This window comes from Podarcis filfolensis (assembly GCF_964270895.1).
Source record: "Podarcis filfolensis genome assembly, chromosome: 2".
NCBI classification, from domain to species: Eukaryota; Metazoa; Chordata; class Lepidosauria; order Squamata; family Lacertidae; genus Podarcis; species Podarcis filfolensis.
Window position 1 is genome coordinate 80,111,486 of NC_139605.1, and position 23,515 is coordinate 80,135,000.

The 23,515-nt window shown below is 42.8% G+C and overlaps 2 protein-coding genes across 2 annotated transcripts in view; both read left to right on the forward strand.

Annotated features, from left to right (window-relative positions):
• The window catches only part of LOC310755149 (phospholipid-transporting ATPase VB-like), a 142,380-nt gene extending 127,791 nt beyond the window's left edge, over positions 1 to 14,589 (forward strand). Inside the window, exons 4-7 of the mRNA XM_083597512.1 lie at positions 4,890 to 5,001; positions 10,182 to 10,477; positions 12,568 to 12,762; positions 14,386 to 14,589. Coding sequence (XP_083453638.1) covers positions 10,200 to 10,477; positions 12,568 to 12,762; positions 14,386 to 14,461 — 549 coding nt within the window. The 5' untranslated portion in view covers positions 4,890 to 5,001; positions 10,182 to 10,199 and the 3' untranslated portion in view covers positions 14,462 to 14,589. The remainder of the gene's footprint in view (positions 1 to 4,889; positions 5,002 to 10,181; positions 10,478 to 12,567; positions 12,763 to 14,385) is intronic.
• Positions 14,590 to 15,211: 622 nt separating this feature from the next.
• Positions 15,212 to 23,515, forward strand: part of ATP10B (ATPase phospholipid transporting 10B (putative)) — a 49,484-nt gene continuing 41,180 nt past the window's right edge. Inside the window, exon 1 of the mRNA XM_083596763.1 lies at positions 15,212 to 15,835. Coding sequence (XP_083452889.1) covers positions 15,372 to 15,835 — 464 coding nt within the window. The 5' untranslated portion in view covers positions 15,212 to 15,371. The remainder of the gene's footprint in view (positions 15,836 to 23,515) is intronic.

The following is a 23,515-nucleotide window of genomic DNA, read 5'->3' on the forward strand; positions in this document are numbered from 1 at the left end:
AAAAACAGAATGGAGGCCCGTAGAATGAATAGTGCATATGGTCCAACTAGATTGGCAGAATGACTATTGCACAATTTATTTAAATTCCGGCATCTGTGACTAAATATCCATACTGACTTTTATTCCAGTTACATGTAAAGCTTGTAGGCATGGATAAAAGGGGGCATAATTTGTATGTTGGGAAGGTTCTCTGTTGTCTAAGATGTCCTTTTTGGTATGGTTTGCTATGTTTTTTGGATCCAGAGCACCATCTTCCATCATGTTACACATTGAAACAAGGAACACCCTGTAGCATCCCCTGCAGCGAACATTGAAGTTCAGTGGTTTACAAACATGGAAATGCTTACCATAGCAAAAGCAGAAATATACAGAGGTGACTTTGGACTGGTATGAATTATTCTCACAACCTTATGGCCATGTTTTCTTTAGTCCTGCTGTATCTGTCTGCAGTGATGGAACTAGTTATTTAAACTGAGGCAAAATGGCCCCAAACAATGCTGTTTGCAGGCTGCAAGCCACCAACTTCTGTTATCTGTGGCAATTCTTTGGGGGCATTCTTGTGGTGGGTAAGTAGCAATATATTGAGTAAGTTTCTTCACAACCCCAACCATGATGCTTTCATAAAAAAAACCAAACCATTGGCCAGGTGTCCCCAACTTTTCAGAGCCATGGATACAGCTGGAATTTTCAAAAGTGCCATGAGCACTACCACAAAATGGCTGCCATGGGAGACACCCCCAGTCACAATTTCTTGGGAGTATCCCCTGCTTGGTTACACTCTGTGTATGTGTGTTTCTTGAACACTAAAAGGAATGGAGGCAAGCCAGAAGGAAGAAAAACAAACACACAGGGCTGGGAAAACAAATACTGACTCCCCAGGAAGAGTGGGAAAAGCCACCACCCCCAAGAAGAGGGGGGGGGAAACATTGGAGAAGGATGATGAACATAAACAGAAGAGAGTGGGGAACTTACCGATCCACCCCTTAAGGGCAGGGGAAAACAAAAACATATAAAGAAACCCAGAGAGAAGGGTAGGAAACAAAGCAAACAAAGGCTTCACAAGGGCTGAGGGAGGATTTCATAGGAGTACTTCATTGGGGACATTAGCCCTAGGCCTTCTCTCTTCACCTGCCCACATGTTATAGGCCCAATCTGCACTATGTTTTTAAAACAGTATCATAGCACTTGAAACAGAATCAGACCAGAATCCTGGGAACTGCAGTTTGTTAAGGATGCTGTGAGTTGTTAGGCAACTCCTATTCCCCTCACAGAGCTACAATTCTCAAAGTTCCCTGGAAAGAGGGATTGATTGTTAAGGCACTCTGGCACCTTCCGTGCCAGCAAGACTGAGCTACTAAATGTGCTTTACTGTGTTAGGATACAGGTATAAAGAGAATAAAAGACACTTCTCCGCTTGACACACTGCTCTCATAAGCATCTCACCAAGCTGATATCTGGCAATTTCTATCAGTACATTATATGACTGTGGGAGGCCCATTTGTATCTTCGTCTAAGGTGTGTGCAGCTGGCCCATCCTTGTTATGCTATTGACAGTTCGCCCTTCTCTGTTGTAATTACTGCAACAGTAACAATGGAAGTGGCATGGATTTTCCTTTTCGTCTTCATTTATCTGTATGAATTAAATGTATTACACAGTCTTGGAAAGCCCACCTTGCATTTCTATCTAGTTGTGTGCCCAATTGACCCAACCTAGTTCTGCTGATAACTTGCCCTGCTCTCTTGTAATTTATGCGCTGTGGTCTAAACCACTGAGCCTAGGGCTTGCCGATCAGAAGGTCGGCGATTCAAATCCCCGCGATGGGGTGAGCTCCCGTTGCTCGGTCCCTGCTCCTGCCCACCTAGCAGTTTGAAAGCACATCAAAGTGCAAGTAGATAAATAGGTACTGCTCCGGTGGGAAGGTAAACAGCGTTTCCGTGCGCTGCTCTGGTTCGCCAGAAGCAGCTTAGTCATGCTGGCCACATGACCCGGAACGCCGGTTCCCTCGGCCTATAGAGCAAGATGAGCGCCGCAACCCCAGAGTCGTCCGCGACTGGACCTAACGGTCAGGGGTACCTTTACTTTTACCTTTAACTGTGAAAATGGGCATGGGTTTTCATAATCATCCATTTATTCATGTGCCACTTTCTCCCCAGATTGTACCCAAAGCAGCTTATAACATGCCAAACTTAAAACCACACACACACACACACACACACCTGGCAATAGTACTTTAAATCGAAGCCTAGGGAAAATATGCAAGTTTGTTGTGCAGTGATGTACTGTGAGAAATGGGGAGAGGACTGTGTCCTATTTCTGACCTGAAAACAAGACTTGGGTGAATTTCAAGCCTTGGAGCCTTGGGGAAACTGTTTATGGATGTTTAGAATAAATAAAATCCCTCCTAGATCAGGATCTGTTTGCACCACAGCCTCACTGCCACAGTTTCTAAAGCTACCCCTGAGGGTACATTTTCTTTATGTCTGTCATCAAATAAAACTAGGGAAGTTATGTATTTAGAAACAAAGCTGGGGAGTCATTAATAAGGCTCTAGGTTACAAGGAACTCTTTATGGTTCTTTCTCTATTTGGATTGATGGGGACATTGCTTGAGAGCCATTTTTCTTCAGCATCAATTTCCTTCCCTTGGTGTGAATGATTGTTTGTCTGCTGACAGCTGGCAGTGTGATCAGCACACAAACTGTTCATAAATGTAACTGCTTTCAAGAGAGCTATTTGTACAGGCGGGAAAGCTTGACGTCTAATAGAAGAAACTAGTAGGCAGGGTATTTAGATTGTAAAATAAATCCGTAGCTGGTTAGAGATTGTCTGTAGCTTAGAATGGCTCACTCCCCTATTAGAAGCAGAAACTGTGTGTGTTGTTTTGGCTTGGTTTGTTGGTGAGGAGCTTCTTCCTTGATACATTGGTAGTCTGTGCACCATCTCCCACTTCAGGTGCCAGATGATATTCCATGATAGTTATACTCAGAGTGGACCCATTGAAATTTATGGGCATTAATTTCAGTGGATCTATTTTTGTTAAGTTGTGGGTGAACATATCAGACGACACAGCGGTTCTTCAAACAGCTCTTGTTTATTCACAGGCCAGAACAGAACTGAACTGAAGGGTTCAGCCAGCCTGCTTATATAGAGCTCCACTAGAACACAACAGTAACCATTTTCTGTAACTATCCAATCACTGAACGTCACTTTCAATCCCTTATTTGCATATGTGGACCTTGGTGAAAACTATCTACAGTATCCCCCTGCTGGCCCAGGGTGAGAACTTCAGTACATAACAATTTTGACTATGCTTAACACTGAAGATCAACATAGGAAAGCAAAACTCCAAATTCTGTTTCTGGGCAATCCATTTTCTGTGCATGCGCACATGTGTGTGCACACACACAAAGTGAAATTCCATGGCTCACAATAATTATGCAAACTGAGCCTATAATGAACCCTTTTGTTTTCTTTAGCTGTTAGTGGGAAAGAGAAAGGGGCTGTATGGAGCAATAAAGTATTTTCTTCAGAGCCACACGCTGGATATAGACAAGCTACAGGTCTGTATAAGTGTTTGCAAGCAATATTCCCTGTTGAGTATGAATAGAATCGTAACACCTAAAAATGGCCTATTTAATAGGTGGCTACAATAATTCCCAATTGAGTGTTGTGTATGTTGGGCAGGCTATAATGAATAGGTGTGCGAGTTTCAGTCATGTGACAACAAGTGCAGCAAAAGTCATAAATGAAACACGATTGGTGAAACACACCTTTGACTGCTGGAGAAGATGGGACATTTTAAAACTCTTTATTTGAGAAGCACGTTCTTACCGAGGCATGTTTGTTGAGGCAGTTTATCTCAGCCAAATATCATATAAAGGCAGCTTTGCACTTTATATGGTGTACGCTCAAGCTTTTAAAGTGTGCTCCTAAAATGTAAAAACATGTCCTTCCAAGGACATGTATCATAATGGCAGGCAATAGCACTGCTTTTCTTACCTCCCATGGTGAGGGGGGTGCTCTGACTGGAGAGTTACCTCAGCTTTGTGACAGGTGAGAGGAAGGTTAAGCCTCTCTTCCTCATGTGCTGTGTTCCCAATGAAAATTGCCGCTACATCCTTAGTATTATGGCAGTTGGTTTAAGTTTTTCTATTGTGCTTGTAAGTCTCTTTGAGTGAATTGCTATAATAATGATAACAATCAGTGCTTTTCTTCTAGAAAAAGAACGGTGCAGTCAAACCTCAGTTCCCAAACACTTCCGTTATCATACGTTTCGGCTCCCGAACGCCAAAAACCCGGAAGTAAATGTTCCGGTTTTTGAACATTCTTCGGAAGCTGAACATCCGATGCAGCTTCTGCTTGGGTGAGGGAGGCTCTTGCAACCAATCAGAAGCTGTGCCTCAATTGTTGAACATTTTGGAAGCCAAACGGGCTTCCGGAACAGATTACGTTTGACAACCGAGGTTTGACTGTACATTGGGTACCCCCAGAAAAAAGCACTGAGAATAATAACATTAAAGGGAACAAACACTTCCTGAGACACATTTAACATAACATACAGTTAGACCCCTAGCTGTATCAGAGACACCAATAATAGTTCACCAATGGTTTTGCAAATCCCAGCTTATATTTTACACACGGCAGACACAGGCAACTTAACAGCCTGGAAATCATACCTGTTACAATGGATGTGCCACCCACTTCTCCACACTAGTCTGATTATTTCCACCCCATCCACGCACCCTTCATTATAATTTGTGACCTAAATTAAAGCAGTTACTCTAACAGAGGCTTTTCCAGGGCCTTGGACCATTAATATTTCCTCAGGCCTCTGAAAATGCCTTGCATAAAACATTCTGATCTCAGTTGTCTCCTTTGCATCACTTTAGCTGGAAGCTTTGTGATGATACCTACTTGTGAAAGGTCTTTTCCGACTGAACACTTTGGGATGCAAGTAATTTTGTCAGGATGAAAATTCACTGAAAACAATTTCAGAACAAGGTGAGTTAAGACTGTAATAACATTATCTAATTGAAAATCCCTTTAAGGCCTTTGAGACCATATTATAATAACCTGGCTGATTAATTTATAGGCAGCAGAGATTTGGAACATAGAGCACAGCTGGACACTGGCCAGTCTGATGTGGTCAAAATCAGCTAATGAGAGAGTTTCAGTCTGGTAACTGAGATACTTAATGAAAGGGGGATGTGAAAATGGAAATTAATTATTTCTTGTAGTTAAAAGGACAATCTTTGAAGTTAGTATACCTATGGCAAGAAACTTAGTGTGACACTTCACAAATCAAACAACCCAGAAGAGGAACTTTAGAAAACTAAAATTCATTAACACTTTAAACTAGCACTTTTTTAAAAAAAATGTAAGTTTTTTTAACTATTTTAAACTGTGTTCTAAATTACTGTCCTGGGACCTTAGGATGAAGGGCAGGTAATAAAACATCATCATCAACAACAACAACAACAACAATATAATGAACAAGTGTTTTTCTTTTTCTTTTTCCTTGTGGTCTCCTTTTAGGTATATATAACATCCAACAAGCAGGTACTTCTTGAATCCTCTGAAGAGTTATTGTTCAGCTCTTGCTTTGCTTGTTTGCTATCTAAATAAAATTGTAGGGAATGTATATGAAGGCTGGCTATTTATTGCATTGGAATTTGACTCCAGTGCCAAGGTTAACACCCTCTTCTTACAAAACACATTGCAAGTACTCCTGAGTACAGGTAGAGCCAGATTTCATCAGAGAAGCAGACTGGTATCTGGTCTTCAAAACTTGTCGACTATTTATAGCCCTTGTTTCCTTTGTCTTTGGGGCTCTTCCACAGCTCCATTGGCCCCGCCGCTTTTCCCTGGGGAAACTGGCAGTTTACCACTGAACAGATCAAACAGCAATCGGGTTTTCTGTGCATTGCATTGCCGTTTGTTCCAATTTAGTGACAAAGACCGTGCTTTTCGGGGGAAAGCTGTGCGGCAAATGCAATACTACTCAGACTCATGACAAGAAAGCATAGGACAAGCAGAAAAGACTCCTACTTTCTCGCCATGGAAGAAGCGAAAGTGTGGATGAACCAGGGCTGGATTTAGTTTGATGAAGCCCTAAGCTACTGAAGGTAATGGGGCCCTTTATATGTCCAGCTATCCTTTGTCAACAACAAATTGTCACTGTTTTTTGTGTTGAATATATGCCATGTGGTAATTTAAGGACCTAATAGGTATCTAAAGCCATTTGCACATAAAAAATATGTATTTTATCAAAGTAATTGTTGAACTGAAATACAATTAAGAAGTATATTGGGGGGGGGCAAGAGAGTGGGGCCCTAGGCTATAACTTGTTTAGCCTATACGTAAATCCAGCACTGGGATGAACCCTGTGTCAGAGCTACCTCCAAAGTTGCAGTTTTTCCAGCCAGAAGCGTAGGAAGCAGGGTGCAGGGGGTGCAGTCTGCCCCGGGTGTCATCCTTGAAAGGGGTGACAAAATGGTACAACGTGGGGGGGCAGCACTTACCGTGAGGCCTGGCCTGCAGCGCACCCAAACCACGCATTTCTCCTGGGAGTGACGTGGTGGCTCGGGCCCCCGTGCTACCCAAAACGGCAGCGTGGGGCTTGCGTCTGCCAGGCGGACTCCGTGGGCAGCTCACTGCGCTGCCCCCCTGGGCGGATCACCACACCCCCCCAGGCGGATCACCACAGCACCCCCATGCACAGATCGCCACGGTGCCCCCATGCTTGGATTGCCACAGCCCCCCGCTCCCGTGGGCAGATCGCCCCACCCTGCGGCTCTGGGTGCTGGAGCTGCTAGCTACACCCCTGCTTCCAGCTACAATCTTGAGGGGTTACATTAAATAAAAGTGATGTTAGGAAGGTACTCCTATAAAACTGAAGGCCCCAAAGGACAAACTACTTGGTATGATAAACACACTTTTAAAAACATGTGCTAAAACTTGGAAAGGAAATACCGCAGTGGAGCCCTGAGTCAGAAAGTGCTCCCGATCTGGTTAGTGGCTCACACCAGTTTCCTACCCCAAATCCCTCTCGCTGCTGTTTACCAGCAAAATTGCAAGCAGATGGGGAGATGGGGGATACTTAGCAGGATACTTAGCTTTTCCTTCATGATAAGCATGTGTTTTACAAACTGTAGTTATGCAGTTTTGCCATAAGCTTTCATCCAAAGGGTTTATCTGGAAAAAAACATTCCCTTTCTCCAAAACTGTAACATCAGGGGCTGCCTTCAGTGCTCTTCTGGTGCATTTGTACCTTGCCAACCACATCACTGTTTTACCCCTTGGTCTCCAAGTACAGCAATTTAAATTTCTTAAGTCTATTGACTTTAGTAGGTCTACTCTGAACATGACTGGCACTGGATACCAACCATTCATCTGATTCTCTGTTATAATTTCATGATACTTTATTATTTGAGATTGTTCACTGGTTCGGTTTTTTAATGATAAGTGATATACAAATTTGTATAAATAAATAATTTGTATGTATGAATGAATTTGTATAAGTAAATAAAAAATGCAGTGCTCTGTTGAACATCTATCATGCCAATCATCCATCCTTGGTCAATACACATCTGCACAACCGTATTTGACAAGACTAGGATTATCACATGATTATCTGAACTTGTTGCTGCACTGTTTGTTTCAGGTGAACGAAAACCACAGAATTACAATTAGTCCATGCTTTCTCACTTTTTTGCTTAGGGACTTTTAATGAAGACACCAGGGCCTGGAGGCAGAAGTGGGAGCAAATGGGAAGAATACAAATGTCATTAATAGGTCAAACCAAGAACCCATCTAATCCAGAACTCTTATTTTCAACAGTGACCATTCACAAACAGGGATAGTTTGTTGTTGTTGTTGTTTAGTCGTTTAGTCGTGTCCGACTCTTCGTGACCGCATGGACCAGAGCACGCCAGGCACTCTTCCACTGCCTCCCACAGTTTGGTCAAACTCATGCTGGTAGCTTCGAGAACACTGTCCAACCATCTCGTCCTCTGTCGTCCCCTTCTCCTTGTGCCCTCAATCTTTCCCAGTGGCGTAGCGTGGGTTGTCAGCACCCGGGGCAAGGCAAGTAATTTGCGCCCCCTAACCCGTGGATTTGCGCCCCCTAACCCGTGGATTTGCGCCCCCTAACCCATGGATTTGCCCTAACCCCAGATGTTGCGCCCGGTGCGGCCCGCCCCCCCTGCACCCCCCACGCTACGCCACTGATCTTTCCCAACAGCAGGGTCTTTTCCAGGGAGTCTTCTCTTCTCATGAGGTGGCCAAAGTATTGGAGCCTCAGCTTCACGAGGGATAGTTGGTGCCTCTAAATTATAAGGACCAATCCACCCTTTTACCTCCTTACCAATTAATTTCTCCTTTAATTACATTTGCTCCAGAGGTTCATTCCTCCCCCTCCCCCTGGAAAAAAAGCATAAATTCTCTCAAACTCTCAGCTACTTAATTGCCATCTCTGATTTTTTCCCAACAAGAGAGACAAGTCCCAGGTTTTCGTGATCATTTCAGCTTCCTCTCACTCCCCTTCTTTCAGTTTTATTTATTTAACTAGAAATATTTATTAAACACCTAATAAAAACTCTAACTTGTGTACAGAAAATAATATAATGTAATTATCAGTAAGACAGATAAAATCAACAAAAATTTAAAGACAAGCATAAATAACTATGACTATGACTGGGGAGGCTTACTGAAGTAAAAAGGAAGTCTTTAGCAAGATTCTAAAACAGTTTGATGAGAGGTCCTGCCTAATGTTATTATTCCACATAAATGAATGATGAACCATCTTCATTTTTCACTCAGTTCAATGTCACGCCTAGCCAGCTTTTCCTGTCTTCCTTTGCCATTATTATTAGTAGTAGTAGTAGTAGTACACTGCTCATCTGACTGGGTTGCCCTTCAGTTCAGACGCATCTCAGTATTTTTGGCCAGCTCTGCCTCCAGCTTAAGGAGGTGGGGAAACAAGAATGTGTAATTTAAAATGCAAAACACTGATTTATTTCGCTTGGATGTGCATCCTGATATTTTCATTGCTTTTATTGATCTTTCTCAAGACAGCAGGCTGCCTGTGCTTTGTGCAGCCTGACTGAGCACCTCAAACTGCTCGTAGGGAGAGCATGAAGGTGATGGCTATCCTCTCTGTCTCAGCTTCCCGCTTCCAATACTACCTCCCCAAACATGAATGTTCCATTGGGTTATAATGAGTAGTAGCCACTCCTGGCAATAACATAATAGCAGGAAGCAATGAAACAGCACCAAGTCTTCAGAATTGGTGGTACTGGTGGTTTCAGACCCTTTCATTTCCACATTCAGCATAGCAGTTTTTTAAGGAGGAGACTACAGTTTCTCAGGGGAGAAAAACATAACCTCCACCACCACTTTGTGACCAAGGGGGCAGTGTGTTGGGAAGCTCAGACACTTCACAGTGACCAGAGCAAGACCTCGAGCACACCACGGCCCCCATGGGCACCAGGTTGGCAACCTCTGGCTTACATGGTGTAGAGGTTAAAGGACATGCCTTTGCTTGCAGTTTCAATGCTTTTTTTTGGCACATAAGTCATTTTGTAAGTGACTTCAGTGCTTAAACTGAAGTAGATTTTTAAATTATTATTTTAGAATTAGACCATTAACTGGATTCAAGAATTGCTTGCTGCTTTGCTCTTTCTTCTAGGTTTTTTCCCCTCCACAAGTTGTGATCACTTCCAGCGCTGAGGAAGCATGCAGTTTATTAGACTTTGATCTAATAAACAACTATATGCATATTTCATTCCACAGCATGCCAGATATCCTTTCCCCTGGTTTTCATATTGTAACATTTCGACATCTGCTGTGACTCAGTTCACTGTATGTTAGCATCACCTTCCCACTCTGTTTGTATGAAATGATCTCTGTATGGATATTGCAAAAAACCCTGTATGCATTTTAACAACAAAACTGTGATTTATTCCAAACAGCTAAACAGTTTGTTCTTTCTCTTCTCAAAGTATTTTTATTGTACTTGTTAACCTATGCAATTTGTTCTGGAAACACAATATTTGAAATTCAGGCAGCCAGTACATTAACTTGAGATGTTCATTTGCTGCCCTTAAGCTTCACTAGCAAGAAATGCATTTGCTCCCAAACTGGAATTGGTTTTCAGCCCTTGTTATGCGTTTTTCTTTCAGGCAATTCCATAGGTGAAAATGGCTCTGTCAGTAGACTCTGCTTGGTATCGCTGGCAGTCTCGGTGGTCCATAGAAGAGGTCTCCCAGACTCAGTTGGAATCAGCACCTCTGTTGTCAGCTGACAAAGAGAGGCAGAAATACGTCTTGGACAAATGGAGAGTTGTATTTCCCAGTAATGAGAGATTTCAGAAGGAATCAGAGAAAGTCTGTCGAGTTTACTCTGGAAATGGGATACGGACCACCAAGTACACTTTGCTGACTTTTATACCTCAAAATCTCTTCGAGCAGTTTCACAGGTATTTCTATACACACCACAACTATATAGATAAAAAGGTTTTGCATATATTTTCAGGGATGGAAAGGCATTCAGAAGAAATACTAGAATGGTAAAGCAAAGCAAAAAGTGTTAGATGGGGTAGTTTGAGTTAAAAAGTCTAACCTACAGTAGTTAAATTTGAAAACTCAATCAGTGTAGTGCACTGTAGAATTTAACATAAAATATTCCAATTCTCATAGGGTGCAGCCAGGTTAGCTTGGAAAAAAATACACAAAATATACCATATTCGATATGGCCAAACACCTACAACATTAAAAACAATAGAGTCCCATGGCAACTTAAATGTATTGTGGCAAAGACTACAGTCCACTATGTCAAATGTTTAATACCAATCAGTTACAACAACAGCAAAAACTATACTCATACATAATTTACCGTATTTTTCGCTCTATAAGACGCACCAGACCATAAGACGCACCTAGTTTTTGGAGGAGGAAAACAAGAAAAAAAATATTCTGAATCCCAGAAGCCAGAACAGCAAGAGGGATCGATGCGCAGTGAAAGCAGCAATCCCCCTTGCTGTTCTGGCTTCTGGGATAGCTGCGCAGCCTGCATTCGCTCCATAAGACGCACACACATTTCCCCTTACTTTTTAGGAGGGATAAAGTGAGTCTTATAGAGCAAAAAATACAGTAACCCTGAATGAAGATCCTTGTCTGGCATATATTACAGAGATATGGTTGGATGAAGCAGGAGTTCCATTCCTATCACAGCTATGGACAGTTAGTTTCCTAATACACCACTAATGGAGAATTTGCAGGTGGAGGTCTAGTCACATGGATAAATAGAAATTTGGTTTCTGTCATCATGTTCCCCTAGTATATGAATATATAGTTTATAAAAATGTGGTGACAGACCACATATGTAGTATGTGTGTTGTGGGTTGGGATCTAGGAATGGGTTGGAATTTCTACTTATTGCACTGCGTGGCAAATTCCGTAAATGAGCTTATTGAGGTGACATAGAATTAGTGTTGAGATCTTTCTGATAGGGTAAAACCCCGTATTTCATGGCTGCCATGATAACCAAGAGACTGACCCAATACATTAAGGTAAAGGGACCCCTGACTGTTAGGTCCAGTCGCGGACGACTCTGGGGTTGTGGCGCTTATCTCGCTTTAGTGGCCAAGGGAGCCGGCGTATAGATTTCAGGTCATGTGGCCAGGATGACTAAGCCGCTACTGGCGAACCAGAGCAGCGCACGGAAACGCTGTTTACCTTCCTGCCAGAGTGGTACCTCTTTATCTACTTGCACTGTGTGCTTTCGAACTGGTAGGTTGGCAGGAGCAGGGACCGAGCAACGGGAGCTTACCCCATGCAGGGATTCAAACATTTGACCTTCTGATTGGCAAGCCCTAGGCTCTGTGGTTTAACCCACAGCACCACCTGCATCCCCACCCAATACTATACTAGCCCACATATACTTCAGATCATGGTCTCAACTTGATTTTTTATTTCAGTTGAACAAGGAGTGGCCTCATATGAGGAGATTAAGTATCTCCTTTGTCCTTAGCAGACCATTCTTTAGTGAAGCCCAGCAGCTTGCAGCCCTTGAGGGGGTGAGCATCTCAAGAAGCTGATTGATCCAAGTAGTGCAGGGGTCAGCAGACTTTTTCAGCAGGGGGCTGGTCCTCTGTCCCTCAGACCTTGTGGGAGGCTGGACAATATTTTTTTTGGGGGGGGAATGAACGAATTCCTATGTCCCACAAATAACCCAGAGATTTTAAATAAAAGCACACCTTTTAAATAAAAACACACATTCTACTCATGTAAAAACACCAGGCAGGCCCCACAAATAACTCAGAGGTGCATTTTACATAAAAGGACACATTCTACTCATGTAAAAACACACTGATTCCTAGACCGTCTGCCGGCCGGATTTAGAAGGTGATTGGGCCAGATCCGGCCCCTGGGCCTTAGTTTGCCTAGCCATGAATTAGTGTTTCACACTTTTCCTGTTGTTGTTAACTACCCAAAAAGAACCAAATTAGGAAGTGGAAATCAAGTGGAAAATTATCGACCTCTTTTAATGGGATACCATTTGTTTTAGGCTGGCCAATGTCTATTTCCTGTTCTTGGTGATCATCAACTGGTTCCCACAGCTAGAAGTCTTCCACAGGGAGATCACAATGCTACCTTTGGTTGCTGTGCTTTTAGTTATCGCAATTAAAGATGGTGCTGAAGATTTTAAGAGATACAGGTTTGATCAGCAAATCAATTCTTCCAAGACTAAAGCATACAATAGGTAAGCCTTCTTCTGCTTCATTAACTAATACTCCAGATCTCCATTCCAGCACTCCATTCCAGCCTTTTCAATACTGGCCCCGACTTGGTGGAATGCTCTGTCACAAGAGACTAGGGCCCTGCAGAACTTGACACCTTTCCGCAGGGCGTGCAAGACAGAGCTGTTCCGCCTGGCCTTTGGTTTGAACTCAGTCTGACCCTTATGTTTTCCCTCCCCTTACGGTTTTGATCCATGGGCTACTTTCAAAATGAGGCTGCATTTTAAATTGCATTTTAACCTGTATTTTAAATTGGTGTTTTTGTTTCCTATTATGATTTTACTGTAATTTTACTGGTGTTAGCTACCCTGAGCCTGGCTGGGAAGGGCAGGGTATAAATAAAATTATTATTATTATTATTATTATTATTATTATTATTATTATTACAATTAAATAACCGGCAATCATATTCTGTAGTAGGTGATTTCTGCTTTAAAATTCATGTTGAAATCCTCTTCCGGGTCTAGATGGCATCTTAAATATTTATTTTGGCAAACATATTAGAAAACCATTCTAGTGTGATGCTGGCATTACTTGAATTCCTGCCAGACTGCAACTACTAGTCTGCATGCTTCTACAGGAGACACATATCTCTACAGAGTTGTGTGTTTTTGTTGCTGTTGACAAAAGGGATATGTAACTTCCAATGCTCCTAGTGCCCACCAAGAATGCTCTTGTCTCCTGCTTGCAGGAGGAATCTGCTTGGCCACTGTGAGAACAGGATGCTCGACTAGATGAACCATCATTCCGATCCAACAGGCTCTTCTTACGTTCTTATGGCCATACAAAACACTTAGGCACCCGGGAGGAATTCTATTTCCTAGGGTCTCTGATGCCTGTAACATCATTACAGCATTCCAACAAGTGGCACTATGCATTTTAGTGAGACACTACCTAATTTGCACTTTGTGAACCAAAATGCAAACAGAAATGCTGCTATCCTTCAAAATTAATACTTTTCTGAATTTTGTGATGACGTTATCCAGACAAAGAATGGGTGGTAGTCAACTATGTTTTACTCAGAATAAACCCACTGAAATTAATGGACCTAACGTAACCTTTTTCATTAATTTCAATGGATCTAATTTAAGTAAAGTTTCACTGAATACCGCCCATTGTGCATCTGTTAGAGGAAAATGTGCATAAAAGCACACATATTAGTGAAAGTAGCACACATGAAAAATGCTTTTTATTAGGGGAAATAGCTTGCAAAACTGTATCTTAGGCAAAATTGCATATGGAAATCTGTTTATTAGGAGAAAATTGCAATGAAAGTCTGGTGAATTTTCATCAGGCTCTCTTTTAAAAACCACAAATTGCTATGGAAATGTGGAAAACTGAATTTAAGATTGGAAAAAATGAGAAACTTAACTGAGACCAGTTTTGTCTATCCCTACTCACAATGTGGGGTTAGAAGACTTTCAGGAGGGTATTTGGGTTTTGCTGCATTCCCAAATATGTAGTTGAGACTTGGGCTCAGAATTAACTAAGCTACTATATTTTGTTTTAAATGGATTTCCTGATCCCAATTCAAATCAAGCCACATAGTATTTGCTTCTCACCAGATCTGTTTATGTTTTTTACAACTGCCAATGGGCATTGAGGAAGTGGAAACCTCTTTGTGGGGACTCCTTAAGAAGTTTTGGGCTGGAACTGGAATAGTCCTGTAACTGGAAGTGTGCCTCATATCAATAGCTAAGGAAGGAGGCATCAAGTTGCATTGTTCTATGTCTTGGGGGGGTGTTTTTACAAGTGCTACAGTGCTTTGGTCCCTGCCCTCCTAACACCACACCACAGAAAGTTATTCATAAAATAAATATGCAACCTGTTTTCAGCAGCTCTGTATTCAACTCCCCTTTCTCCTTTCCACTTCCTGGTCCAGGCCCAACTGGACTATTTTATTTTTGGCTACAAGAAGGAAGCAGAATGCAAAGGGATAACATTTCCAGAGGCTGGGAATCCTCATGGTGACAAGAAATACAATATATTAAGAAAAGTAAACACAAATATGCAAATGTTCTTTTTTGTGTGCAAATAATGCAGGCTGTAGAATTCATCTTTGGTCTGTGTGCAGTTTAGTTTTGTTGCATAGAATTTCTTTGTGCAGAAATTTGATTGATTTTGAGCCCTGTATTCATGTGCACGCGTGCATACACATGGCATTTAATATATATTAAACCTGTGATATTAAGAATATGTCCCAAATATTCAAATAAGAGACAAATAGGCTGAAACATTGTCTGCTGTTCACAGTGAGATTCAGGAAGTTTCTATACAAGTGTATATCTGAGGAACAAAGTCCTTATTCATCACTACAAAGAGCAAGCACTAGGACCCAGGATCGCTCACTTGGATGACTGGGAAACCGGTTTATAGGAGGATGATACCTGTGTGCATTTGTGACGTAGGTGTTCCAGCAGGTGTTGACTAAAAGCAAGTGAAAGCAATCGCTTTAGTTAAACTCAGACCGGCACTTTGCCGTACAGCGAATCTACTTAAAGACTGAAGCTTAAATTTTCAGAAACCTGTGCAAGAAAGTGTGGCTTTTAAGGGGCAGGAAGATGTCAAGGAAATGTGCCCTATAAAATTCCTGAGGGACATCTTTCGGTTCAGAAGAACATGCTGCCAGAATGCTGCTTCTGATTCTGAGAATGAGGAGCCTGAAGAGAGAAGGACGAGGAGAAAAAAGAAAGAAGCAAAAAGAGTCGTCGTTTCTAACTTGCTCTTTGAAGACACGTGGAAAGAAAACCCAAACAGACATTATGTGGGCAACAGGATCAAGACCACAAGATACACCCTTCTGTCCTTCATCCCTAAAAACCTGTATGAACAATTTCATCGATTTGCTAATTTATATTTTGTGGGCATTGCAGTACTCAATTTTGTGCCGGTGGTCAATGCATTTGAACCTGGGATATCTGTGATCCCAGTCTGTGTTATCATGGCCATCACAGCTATCAAAGATGCTTGGGAGGACTTTCGGAGATTCAAACTGGACAAAGAGATCAATAGCATGGGCTGTCTGGTATACAAAAGGTAAATAAGTCATTGGATTCAATTTGGGGAATGCTTCAGAAACATGCATTGAAATATTAGATTAAAAGGCGTATTTGTCTTTTTGTTTAAGTGGCTATTTGTGGGTCCTTATTGTGGGTGGATTCTGTAACACCATAATAATGTGTTGGTGATGTGTTTATTCTGCTTTATTAGTTCAACAATGCTTTCCCAATAATATAGCAAAACAAAAGTGGGACAAAAAAATGCCCAGAATGTTTGTGGTATGAAAAGTTATGGAATTTCAGCAGGAAGTTATAGGGTGTGTACACTGACCGGAAATGAAGCAGTATGACCCAATACTTTTGCTGGTACAAACAGTATTGAAATTGGGACCACTCCAATAGCATGATCAGCATAACGTACCATGAATGCACAATAGAAGATGTATCGGGAGGGGACTGAAATGTCCCCCTGCACACTCAGACTTTTGCCAGAGAATTGTTGGCTAAAAATTGACCTGTGATTCAGAAACACAAACAACATTTCTAGTTTCAAAATAACTTGGAAGGAAAGTGTTCTTCTTAAGTATTTCTAGTGTTAGTAAAAGCAGTGCATTCAGTGAAGGGGGGCAAATTCAGAGACTGCCTGACATGTTTCCTGGTTTCTGTGCATGATTGCTTTGTAAAATTCTAGTAATCTCATCCCTTATTTTAGGTAAAAGGGGAGAATTGTTGTTTTCATAAGGTGCTACAACCTTACACCTCAACCTTTTGAAAAATAATATTGTTAATTGTGTATGATGTATTGGAAAAATCTGAGTTGTTGAAATTGTTGTCAACCACATCACAGCAGCGATTTTTTGTAGTTCATTTCCTGGTTTCTTGGCCTATTCATAACTTTTATTGTACTATTCCAAAGATAACATGAGTGGAAACAGTAGCCCAGAGCAGGCATCATAGCTAAGCCATGCTTAGGCCAGGAAGGCCTTATGCTCAAATGTTTGCTTCTCTACCTTGCTTTACGTGCTCCAGTTTTCTCCCTTACTTCCTGGTGTTTTATAACCATAGCAAGGGCAGTATCCAACCAATGCAATCTGTCAGTGCCATGATTTCTGCATTGTAGCTTCCTTCCTTCTCCTTTCCCCACATGCACCCTGCATCTTCCCCCAAATCTGTTCCAGGGATTTAGGGTACACACAATGGGAGGAGAGAGGGGAAAGTTCCATTGTACAAGTAGAAATCCTTGCACTGACGGAATGTGTTGCCTACCCTTAAATTGGATACAATCCTTTCTCAATACATCCAAACAGGGCAAATGATATTTAATGCCCAAAATAATTTGTCTCCACCTTGGGACCTCAGAGTGAAGCACAGCTAAATAACGAAAACACCATTTTGGAGGCAGAAACTGAGTCCCTTTAAAGTTAACCTAGCTACATGGGAGCCATTTTCCCATTACTATGGTTAGGGTAGCATTTGAATAACTCATCCTGGGTGGACAAGGGCCAATAGTGTGCTTCTTCTACCCTAAATGAATTGATAGCTCCCCTCTCCTAGCACCGCACACAAATCTTATGTTTGTGACTCTGTTTTTGGCCCCTAATGTGCATGTGGTTGGGCCATGGAGAGCAATTCCACTCAGCTAGGGTAGCATTTAAGGGGCCTGATAGCCATACAAAGGAAATGGGGGCTTATTGTGTGGTATATCAGCCTCAGAAATTTCAGTACATAAGAGGCGATTGGGCTTCTATGTGACTAGTTAACACGCCTTCCTTCTATAACCCCTCTTCCTTTCATTCCCAATTTCTTTATTTGTATTCTGCTCAAGAATTTTCTACTGACTCCCCTAATTTTTCAGACATAGCATTTCCCTCTTCTCTTCTAAACTCTTGTTCCTTTCAACCATTTCTTGCAAGGGGGAAATAAAGGTCTGGATCTTTCCCTTTGCGGAAATCACACCGCTTATTTTATAGCATAAATTGGTTTGCATTTTATTTGTTCTTCCTTATATCTATATTCCTTTTGCTTGCATAACAAAGAAGGCTGAGAAACATATTCTGACCTTTGATCACCGAATGCCAAAGTGGCACTGGTGCCTGAAAAAGAAAGAAGGAACAGGGGAGGGCAACTTCCGTGTTTGATCCTGACGGCACTTAGTGACCTTGCAGCTTCGGCAGGTCACTGTAGGATGCTTTTCTGCAAGACAGCCTCTCCTTGAAGGCCCTAGAGTATCAGAAGCCCACTCCACAGCAACTTGGGCCAGGGCTTTTAGTGTGGCTTCCCCTGTTTTTGTGGGACAACATTCCTGTTGAGATGCGACAGGTGCTCACTGTTTTTAATTTCTGGAAATAATTAAAGGCATCTTTGGTTCAACAGGCTTTTTCTAGCTGGAGGACAGGGAGGGAGGGAATAGGTCTCTGCCTTGGTTGTTTATATGTGTAGGGTGGGATTTAGCATCACACTATGACAAACACACTTGCTCTTAGCCAAAAGGAAGGAAATCAGCCCTGAGTGCTCACTGGAAGGACAGATTGTGAAGCTGAGGCTCCAATACTTTGGCCACCTCATGAGAAGAGAAGACTCCCTGGAAAAGACCCTGATGTTGGGAAAGATGGAGGGCAAAAGGAGAAGGGGACGACAGAGGACGAGATGGTTGGATAGTGTTCTTGAAGCTACCAGCATGAGTTTGACCAAACTGTGGGAGGCAGTGGAAGACAGAAGTGCCTGGCGTGCTCTGGTCCATGGGGTCACGAAGAGTCGGACACAACTAAACGACTAAACAACAACAACAACAAATGACAAACACTTCGAATGTACAAGCATTTAACTTGCCATGTGAAATGATACTTCCTCTCTTCCTCCCACACACTGTTCCATGGATTCTCTCGCCCCGCCCAAGCCAATTTCAGGGTGTGCATGGGGGAAGGACAGGGAAGAAAGTCTCATTGCACAAGCAGCTGTCTTTCTGCAGGGTTTCTGCTGATGAGGCTCTCTGGTGAATCATAGAATCATAGAGTTGGAAGGGCCTCTGTGGATTATCTAGTCCCACCAATGCTTTTTAAATCTATCTTGATTTTTATGTTGCTTTAAAACCCATTTTAGTTGTTTTTATTGCATTGTTATAAATGCCTTGAGACGTCAGTGAAAGTTGGTTCATAGATTAATATTAATAAGAGAACAGGAGTATGTCAGAAAGGCCTCTTTTGTCTTTCATCAACTAACACGGCTCTGCAAAATCCTCCCTCCCCCCAGAAAAAATAATAATATTGAGACTTTGTCCTCAAGAAAGCTATTTGCCTTCCCAGCTGAACTGTATCCTGGGATTATCGTTTAAGCAATAGTCATTTTTATGTGGTGCAGTTTTCCTGGTTTTCTTGAAAAACAGCTACTTCAGGGCTATGCCCCTGTACCACTTTTCAAACTAACTTAATATAAATTGCAAATTGAATGGTATCAATATATACTGAGGCAGTTTTATGAATGCACACTGTGTATCTTATGGGGCATATTTGTAATGCTGTGCGTTGTACCAATTTGCAGCTGTAGCCTGAGGATAAGTTGCTGCAAGTTGTCTGGACTTGCTTTTAAAATCTCTCAGTGCTTTAGGTTTTCTCTCTCTCTCTCTCTCTCTCTCATTCTCTCTGTGTGTGTGTGTGTGTATCTGTGATCATAGATAGAAATGAGTGCTTTCTGTGCAGCACGCTGACTTGGGTGAAGAATTGAACTTTCATTGGGTTATGTTTTTTGTTTCCAGCAGTGAGGTGGGTTAGGCTGACATGATGTGTTAACCTGAAGCCAATATGTGCAGTCAATGGAAGCAGTGTGTGACTGTGTGCATGAGAGAAACAGAAATGAATGTGTACTTGAAGCTCTTTTGGTGGTCTAGAGCAAGTCACTGGCCCAAGTTCAGACATGGCATATACTAATAAACCATCCTCTTTTAAACCCAAAATAAGTGATGTTTTGCACACTTCTTTCCTTCTTGTACACACCATAATAGAATGCTTCTAGGCTGTGTTAAACTACTGTATAGGAAACTACACAAATGTGGTTAATTTCTGACTACAAACAAGGATATTAAGCAAGGTTCTGATCCATGTTTTTTATCCTGGGGTAGCATGAGTTAGATTCTGGCTCAGGATTCCCCAAGGACATACTCTACGGGGAGCTGGCTTCCAGCACCTGGCCAGTTGGCAAACCAACTCTGTGTTACAAAGATGTCTGCAAACATGACATGAAAGTTGGCAACATCATGTGAGAATCCCTTGCAGACAACCACAGTGCCTGGAGTCAAGCAGTCAAGTCATGTATCCATAGCAGTGTCCAGAGGAGGAATGACTGCTGGAAGGAGTGAAGAGAGAAGAAATGCCATGGTGCATCTGCAGCAACACACCCGGATGCCTTCATCTGCCCCAGATGCAACAAAACATGTCTCGCCTGCATCGGTCTCTACAGCCACAGCAGGCACTGCAACCTTCCAACAGCTTGTCATCACCCACAAAGGTGCATTCCTCCATTGACTCCCAAGACGGATGCCAGCACCCATTCACAGAAAGTCAATTTACCCAGCTCCGTATTTGCATGCCTTTTAATCCCTTGGGAGGGCATGAGGCTCCCTCACAGCACCACCGAATGGTGGCTTCTGCGTCACAGAATGAAACAGCTGTGAGTCACCAAAGCCTCCACTCCTAAACCATTCCCAACAGATGCCCATCCATTCTGGAAACGTCTCATGAAGTTTCACCCTGTCAGACATTATGTTGGAGGCACAAGGCTATGCACCCCAGCTCATCTGTTCCTGACTTCGCTGCATTCAATGGCAAGGTATGAAGAGGCCTTGAAAGCACATTCACTTGAAAATGCTGACAAGCCTTGGTGAGATCTGGAAAGCTCTGTGATCAGGGTTCCTGAACGCAGGGAGGAACCCTGTAAGCCAGTTCGTTGGTGGAGGGGCAGAGACAGAACACACAGGCCCTTGCATCTGGCATGCTCTTGGACAAATGAACGGCTCGTCTGTTTCATTGCAGAGCTGCTCCGACGGGATTTATTCTAATGTTTAACCTCAAGCATTGGCTTGTCAGCAGGAAACATCTCCAGCATGGTGAGCTATTTTGGCTCACGCTCCAAGCTTGTAGCTAGTTTTTACAGCACTGCCACTCCAAGTGTGAGGCGAGTTGTCACAGGGCACTAGGAGTTGCTTTGGAGAAGAGTGTCTCGCTCTCCTGATCTCTTGATCATCTTCACTGGTCTGAGCGACTTGCGCAGCACGGCTTCCATTGAGCAATGGCTAACCAGAACTGACTCCTAAAGGGAGCAGGTACTTCACATAATGATAATAACAGACACGCTGTGACATTCAAATCACTCCAGGCGATGAATTAATTTAGCTGTTTTCATTTATCAGCAAGAGAGCCTCGTACTTTTTCTTTCCCTGGCAGAAAAGCAGGTGGAAATAATGCGCTGTTCCCCAGACAGAGGCAGCAGGTGCCTCTTTCATCAAGAACTATGACACACCCTCTGCTTCTATTGCTATGCCTAAAGTGGGTCAGAGAAAATCCTCCCTCCCCACAACCAACTCTCGACAATGTTTAAACATGCTTCTGTATAAGATATTCCCCTCCCTATTTTCATGATTAAAATACTTTTGAAAACATCATTTTGAATGTCTGACATTGCTCTCAGCACAGCAGGAAAGAACCGTATTGGCACAACAGCACAGTGTAGGAGTTGTGCATTGGCGCTGGCAGACGGGTGCAGCCAGTGTATGGAGTCCAGATCTCAAGACAGCCTACTTGGCCCTGCAGTTTCCACCCATTGTGGTCCACCTGGAATAAGGTGACAGTGCGTTCAGAAGACCACATTCACATGCCCACAAGGTCTACTGTAACGGGCTGGAGATTCCAAGGGATCCAACCTTTTTTGAGAGAGAGAGAGAGAGAGAGAGAGAGAGAGAGAGAGAGACAAAGAGAGAGTGAAAACATGGCTCCGTGTTGTGAATCTAATTGGGTTCTGGAGCAAACTTGGAGTTCCCTTTAAATTTAAAACCAAGGTTTGTTTATTTATTATTTGTGGTGTGGTGTAGTGGTTAAGAACGGCAGTCTCGTAATCTGGTGAACCAGGTTCGTGTCTCTGCTCCTCCACATGCAGCTGCTGGGTGACCTTGGGCTGGTCACACTTCTCTGAAGTCTCTCAGCCTCACTCACCTCACAGAGTGTTTGTTGTGGGGGAGGAAGGGAAAGGAGAATGTTAGCTGCTTTGAGACTCCTTTGAGTAGTGATAAAGCAGGATATCAAATCCAAACTCTTCTTATTTATTTGTTTGTTTATACATACCCTGCCCATCTGGCTGGGTTTCCCCAGCCACTCTTTGGCGGCTCCCAACAGAATATTAAAAACACAGTAAAACATCAAACTTTAAAAACTTCCCTAAACAGGGATGCCTTCAGATGTCTTTTAAAGATAAGATAGCTGCTTATTTCCTTGACATCTGATGGGAGGGCGTTCCACAGGGTGGGCGCCACTACTGAGAAGGCCCTCTGCCTGGATCCCTGTAACCTCGCAGTGAGGGAACCACCAGAAGGCCCTCGGAGCTGGACCTCCAGGATGAAGAACTAGTTCTTACATTATACTGCCACAAATCATATGGACTCCGCCCACACCACAATTAGCAGATGGAGGTAGACCTTCTGCAACACTTAGCAATATTCCAGTGCCTTCCTGTAAGTACAATGGATCTCCTCATCATTTAGCTGGTAGTTTTTCGATCTGTACAGAACGATCTGAAGCACCTGCATGGACCTATGCTGGCACTCAGAAATGATCTATGCAGTATGTGCGAAGAGTGCTTTCCTCACTCTCCTGCTAAAAGACTCCCCAAAGGACCTGGCATCCATTTCACTACCTTTCAGGCACTTCTGCAAGTTAATGCCATCACCTTCTGCCAGTACCTGCGGCCCTCCAGATGTTTTGGCCTACAACTCCCATGATCCCTAGCTAACAGGACCAATGGTCAGGGATGATGGAAATTGTAGTCCAAAACATCTGGAGGGCCAAAGGTTGGGGATGCCTGATCTAGTGTAACAGTGTTTTTAGAGAGCAAATCCTAAACACAAGTATATATGTCTATTATGACTGGGAATGGTCTCTAGGATAAGATCTGAGAAATCCCTGCTGTGCAAAATTACTCACAGCCAGTGGAGACTAGAAGTGGAAGACAAGATCTGGCCAGCAGACCAGATGAGAAACTCCCCTGTGCTCTGCAGACCACTTTTGCAGTTGGGCACATCCACCCACCTGTCAGTTCCCTGATATCACCATGATCTCAGATGCTGGAGATTTCTCACTTGTGTGAATTCAAGCTACATCTGTGAAGGAAGATACTGTACAGCTCAAGCTGTGGTTGTCAAAGAGCAGGGAGCACACTTAACAGTTCTTCCTTTTAGTCACAGATTGACATTTCAAGCCATGGTTTGGACTTTCCCACACCAGGTGAAGGTGTGTGGGTTGCTTCTTTGGTGGAGGGGAGAGCAGGATAGAAATGTAATTATAAATAAAATGGCAGTAAATAGATTGGGTCTGGCAAGTCTAATTAGGAGATTCCCCACCCCTGGTGTAGAGAGAACATTGAGTTAGATGGACCAATCATCTGACTCGATACAAGGCAGCTTCCTATATTCCTGTGTTCCTCTGTCTCTACGGGGGGAATTTAACACTACATAAGG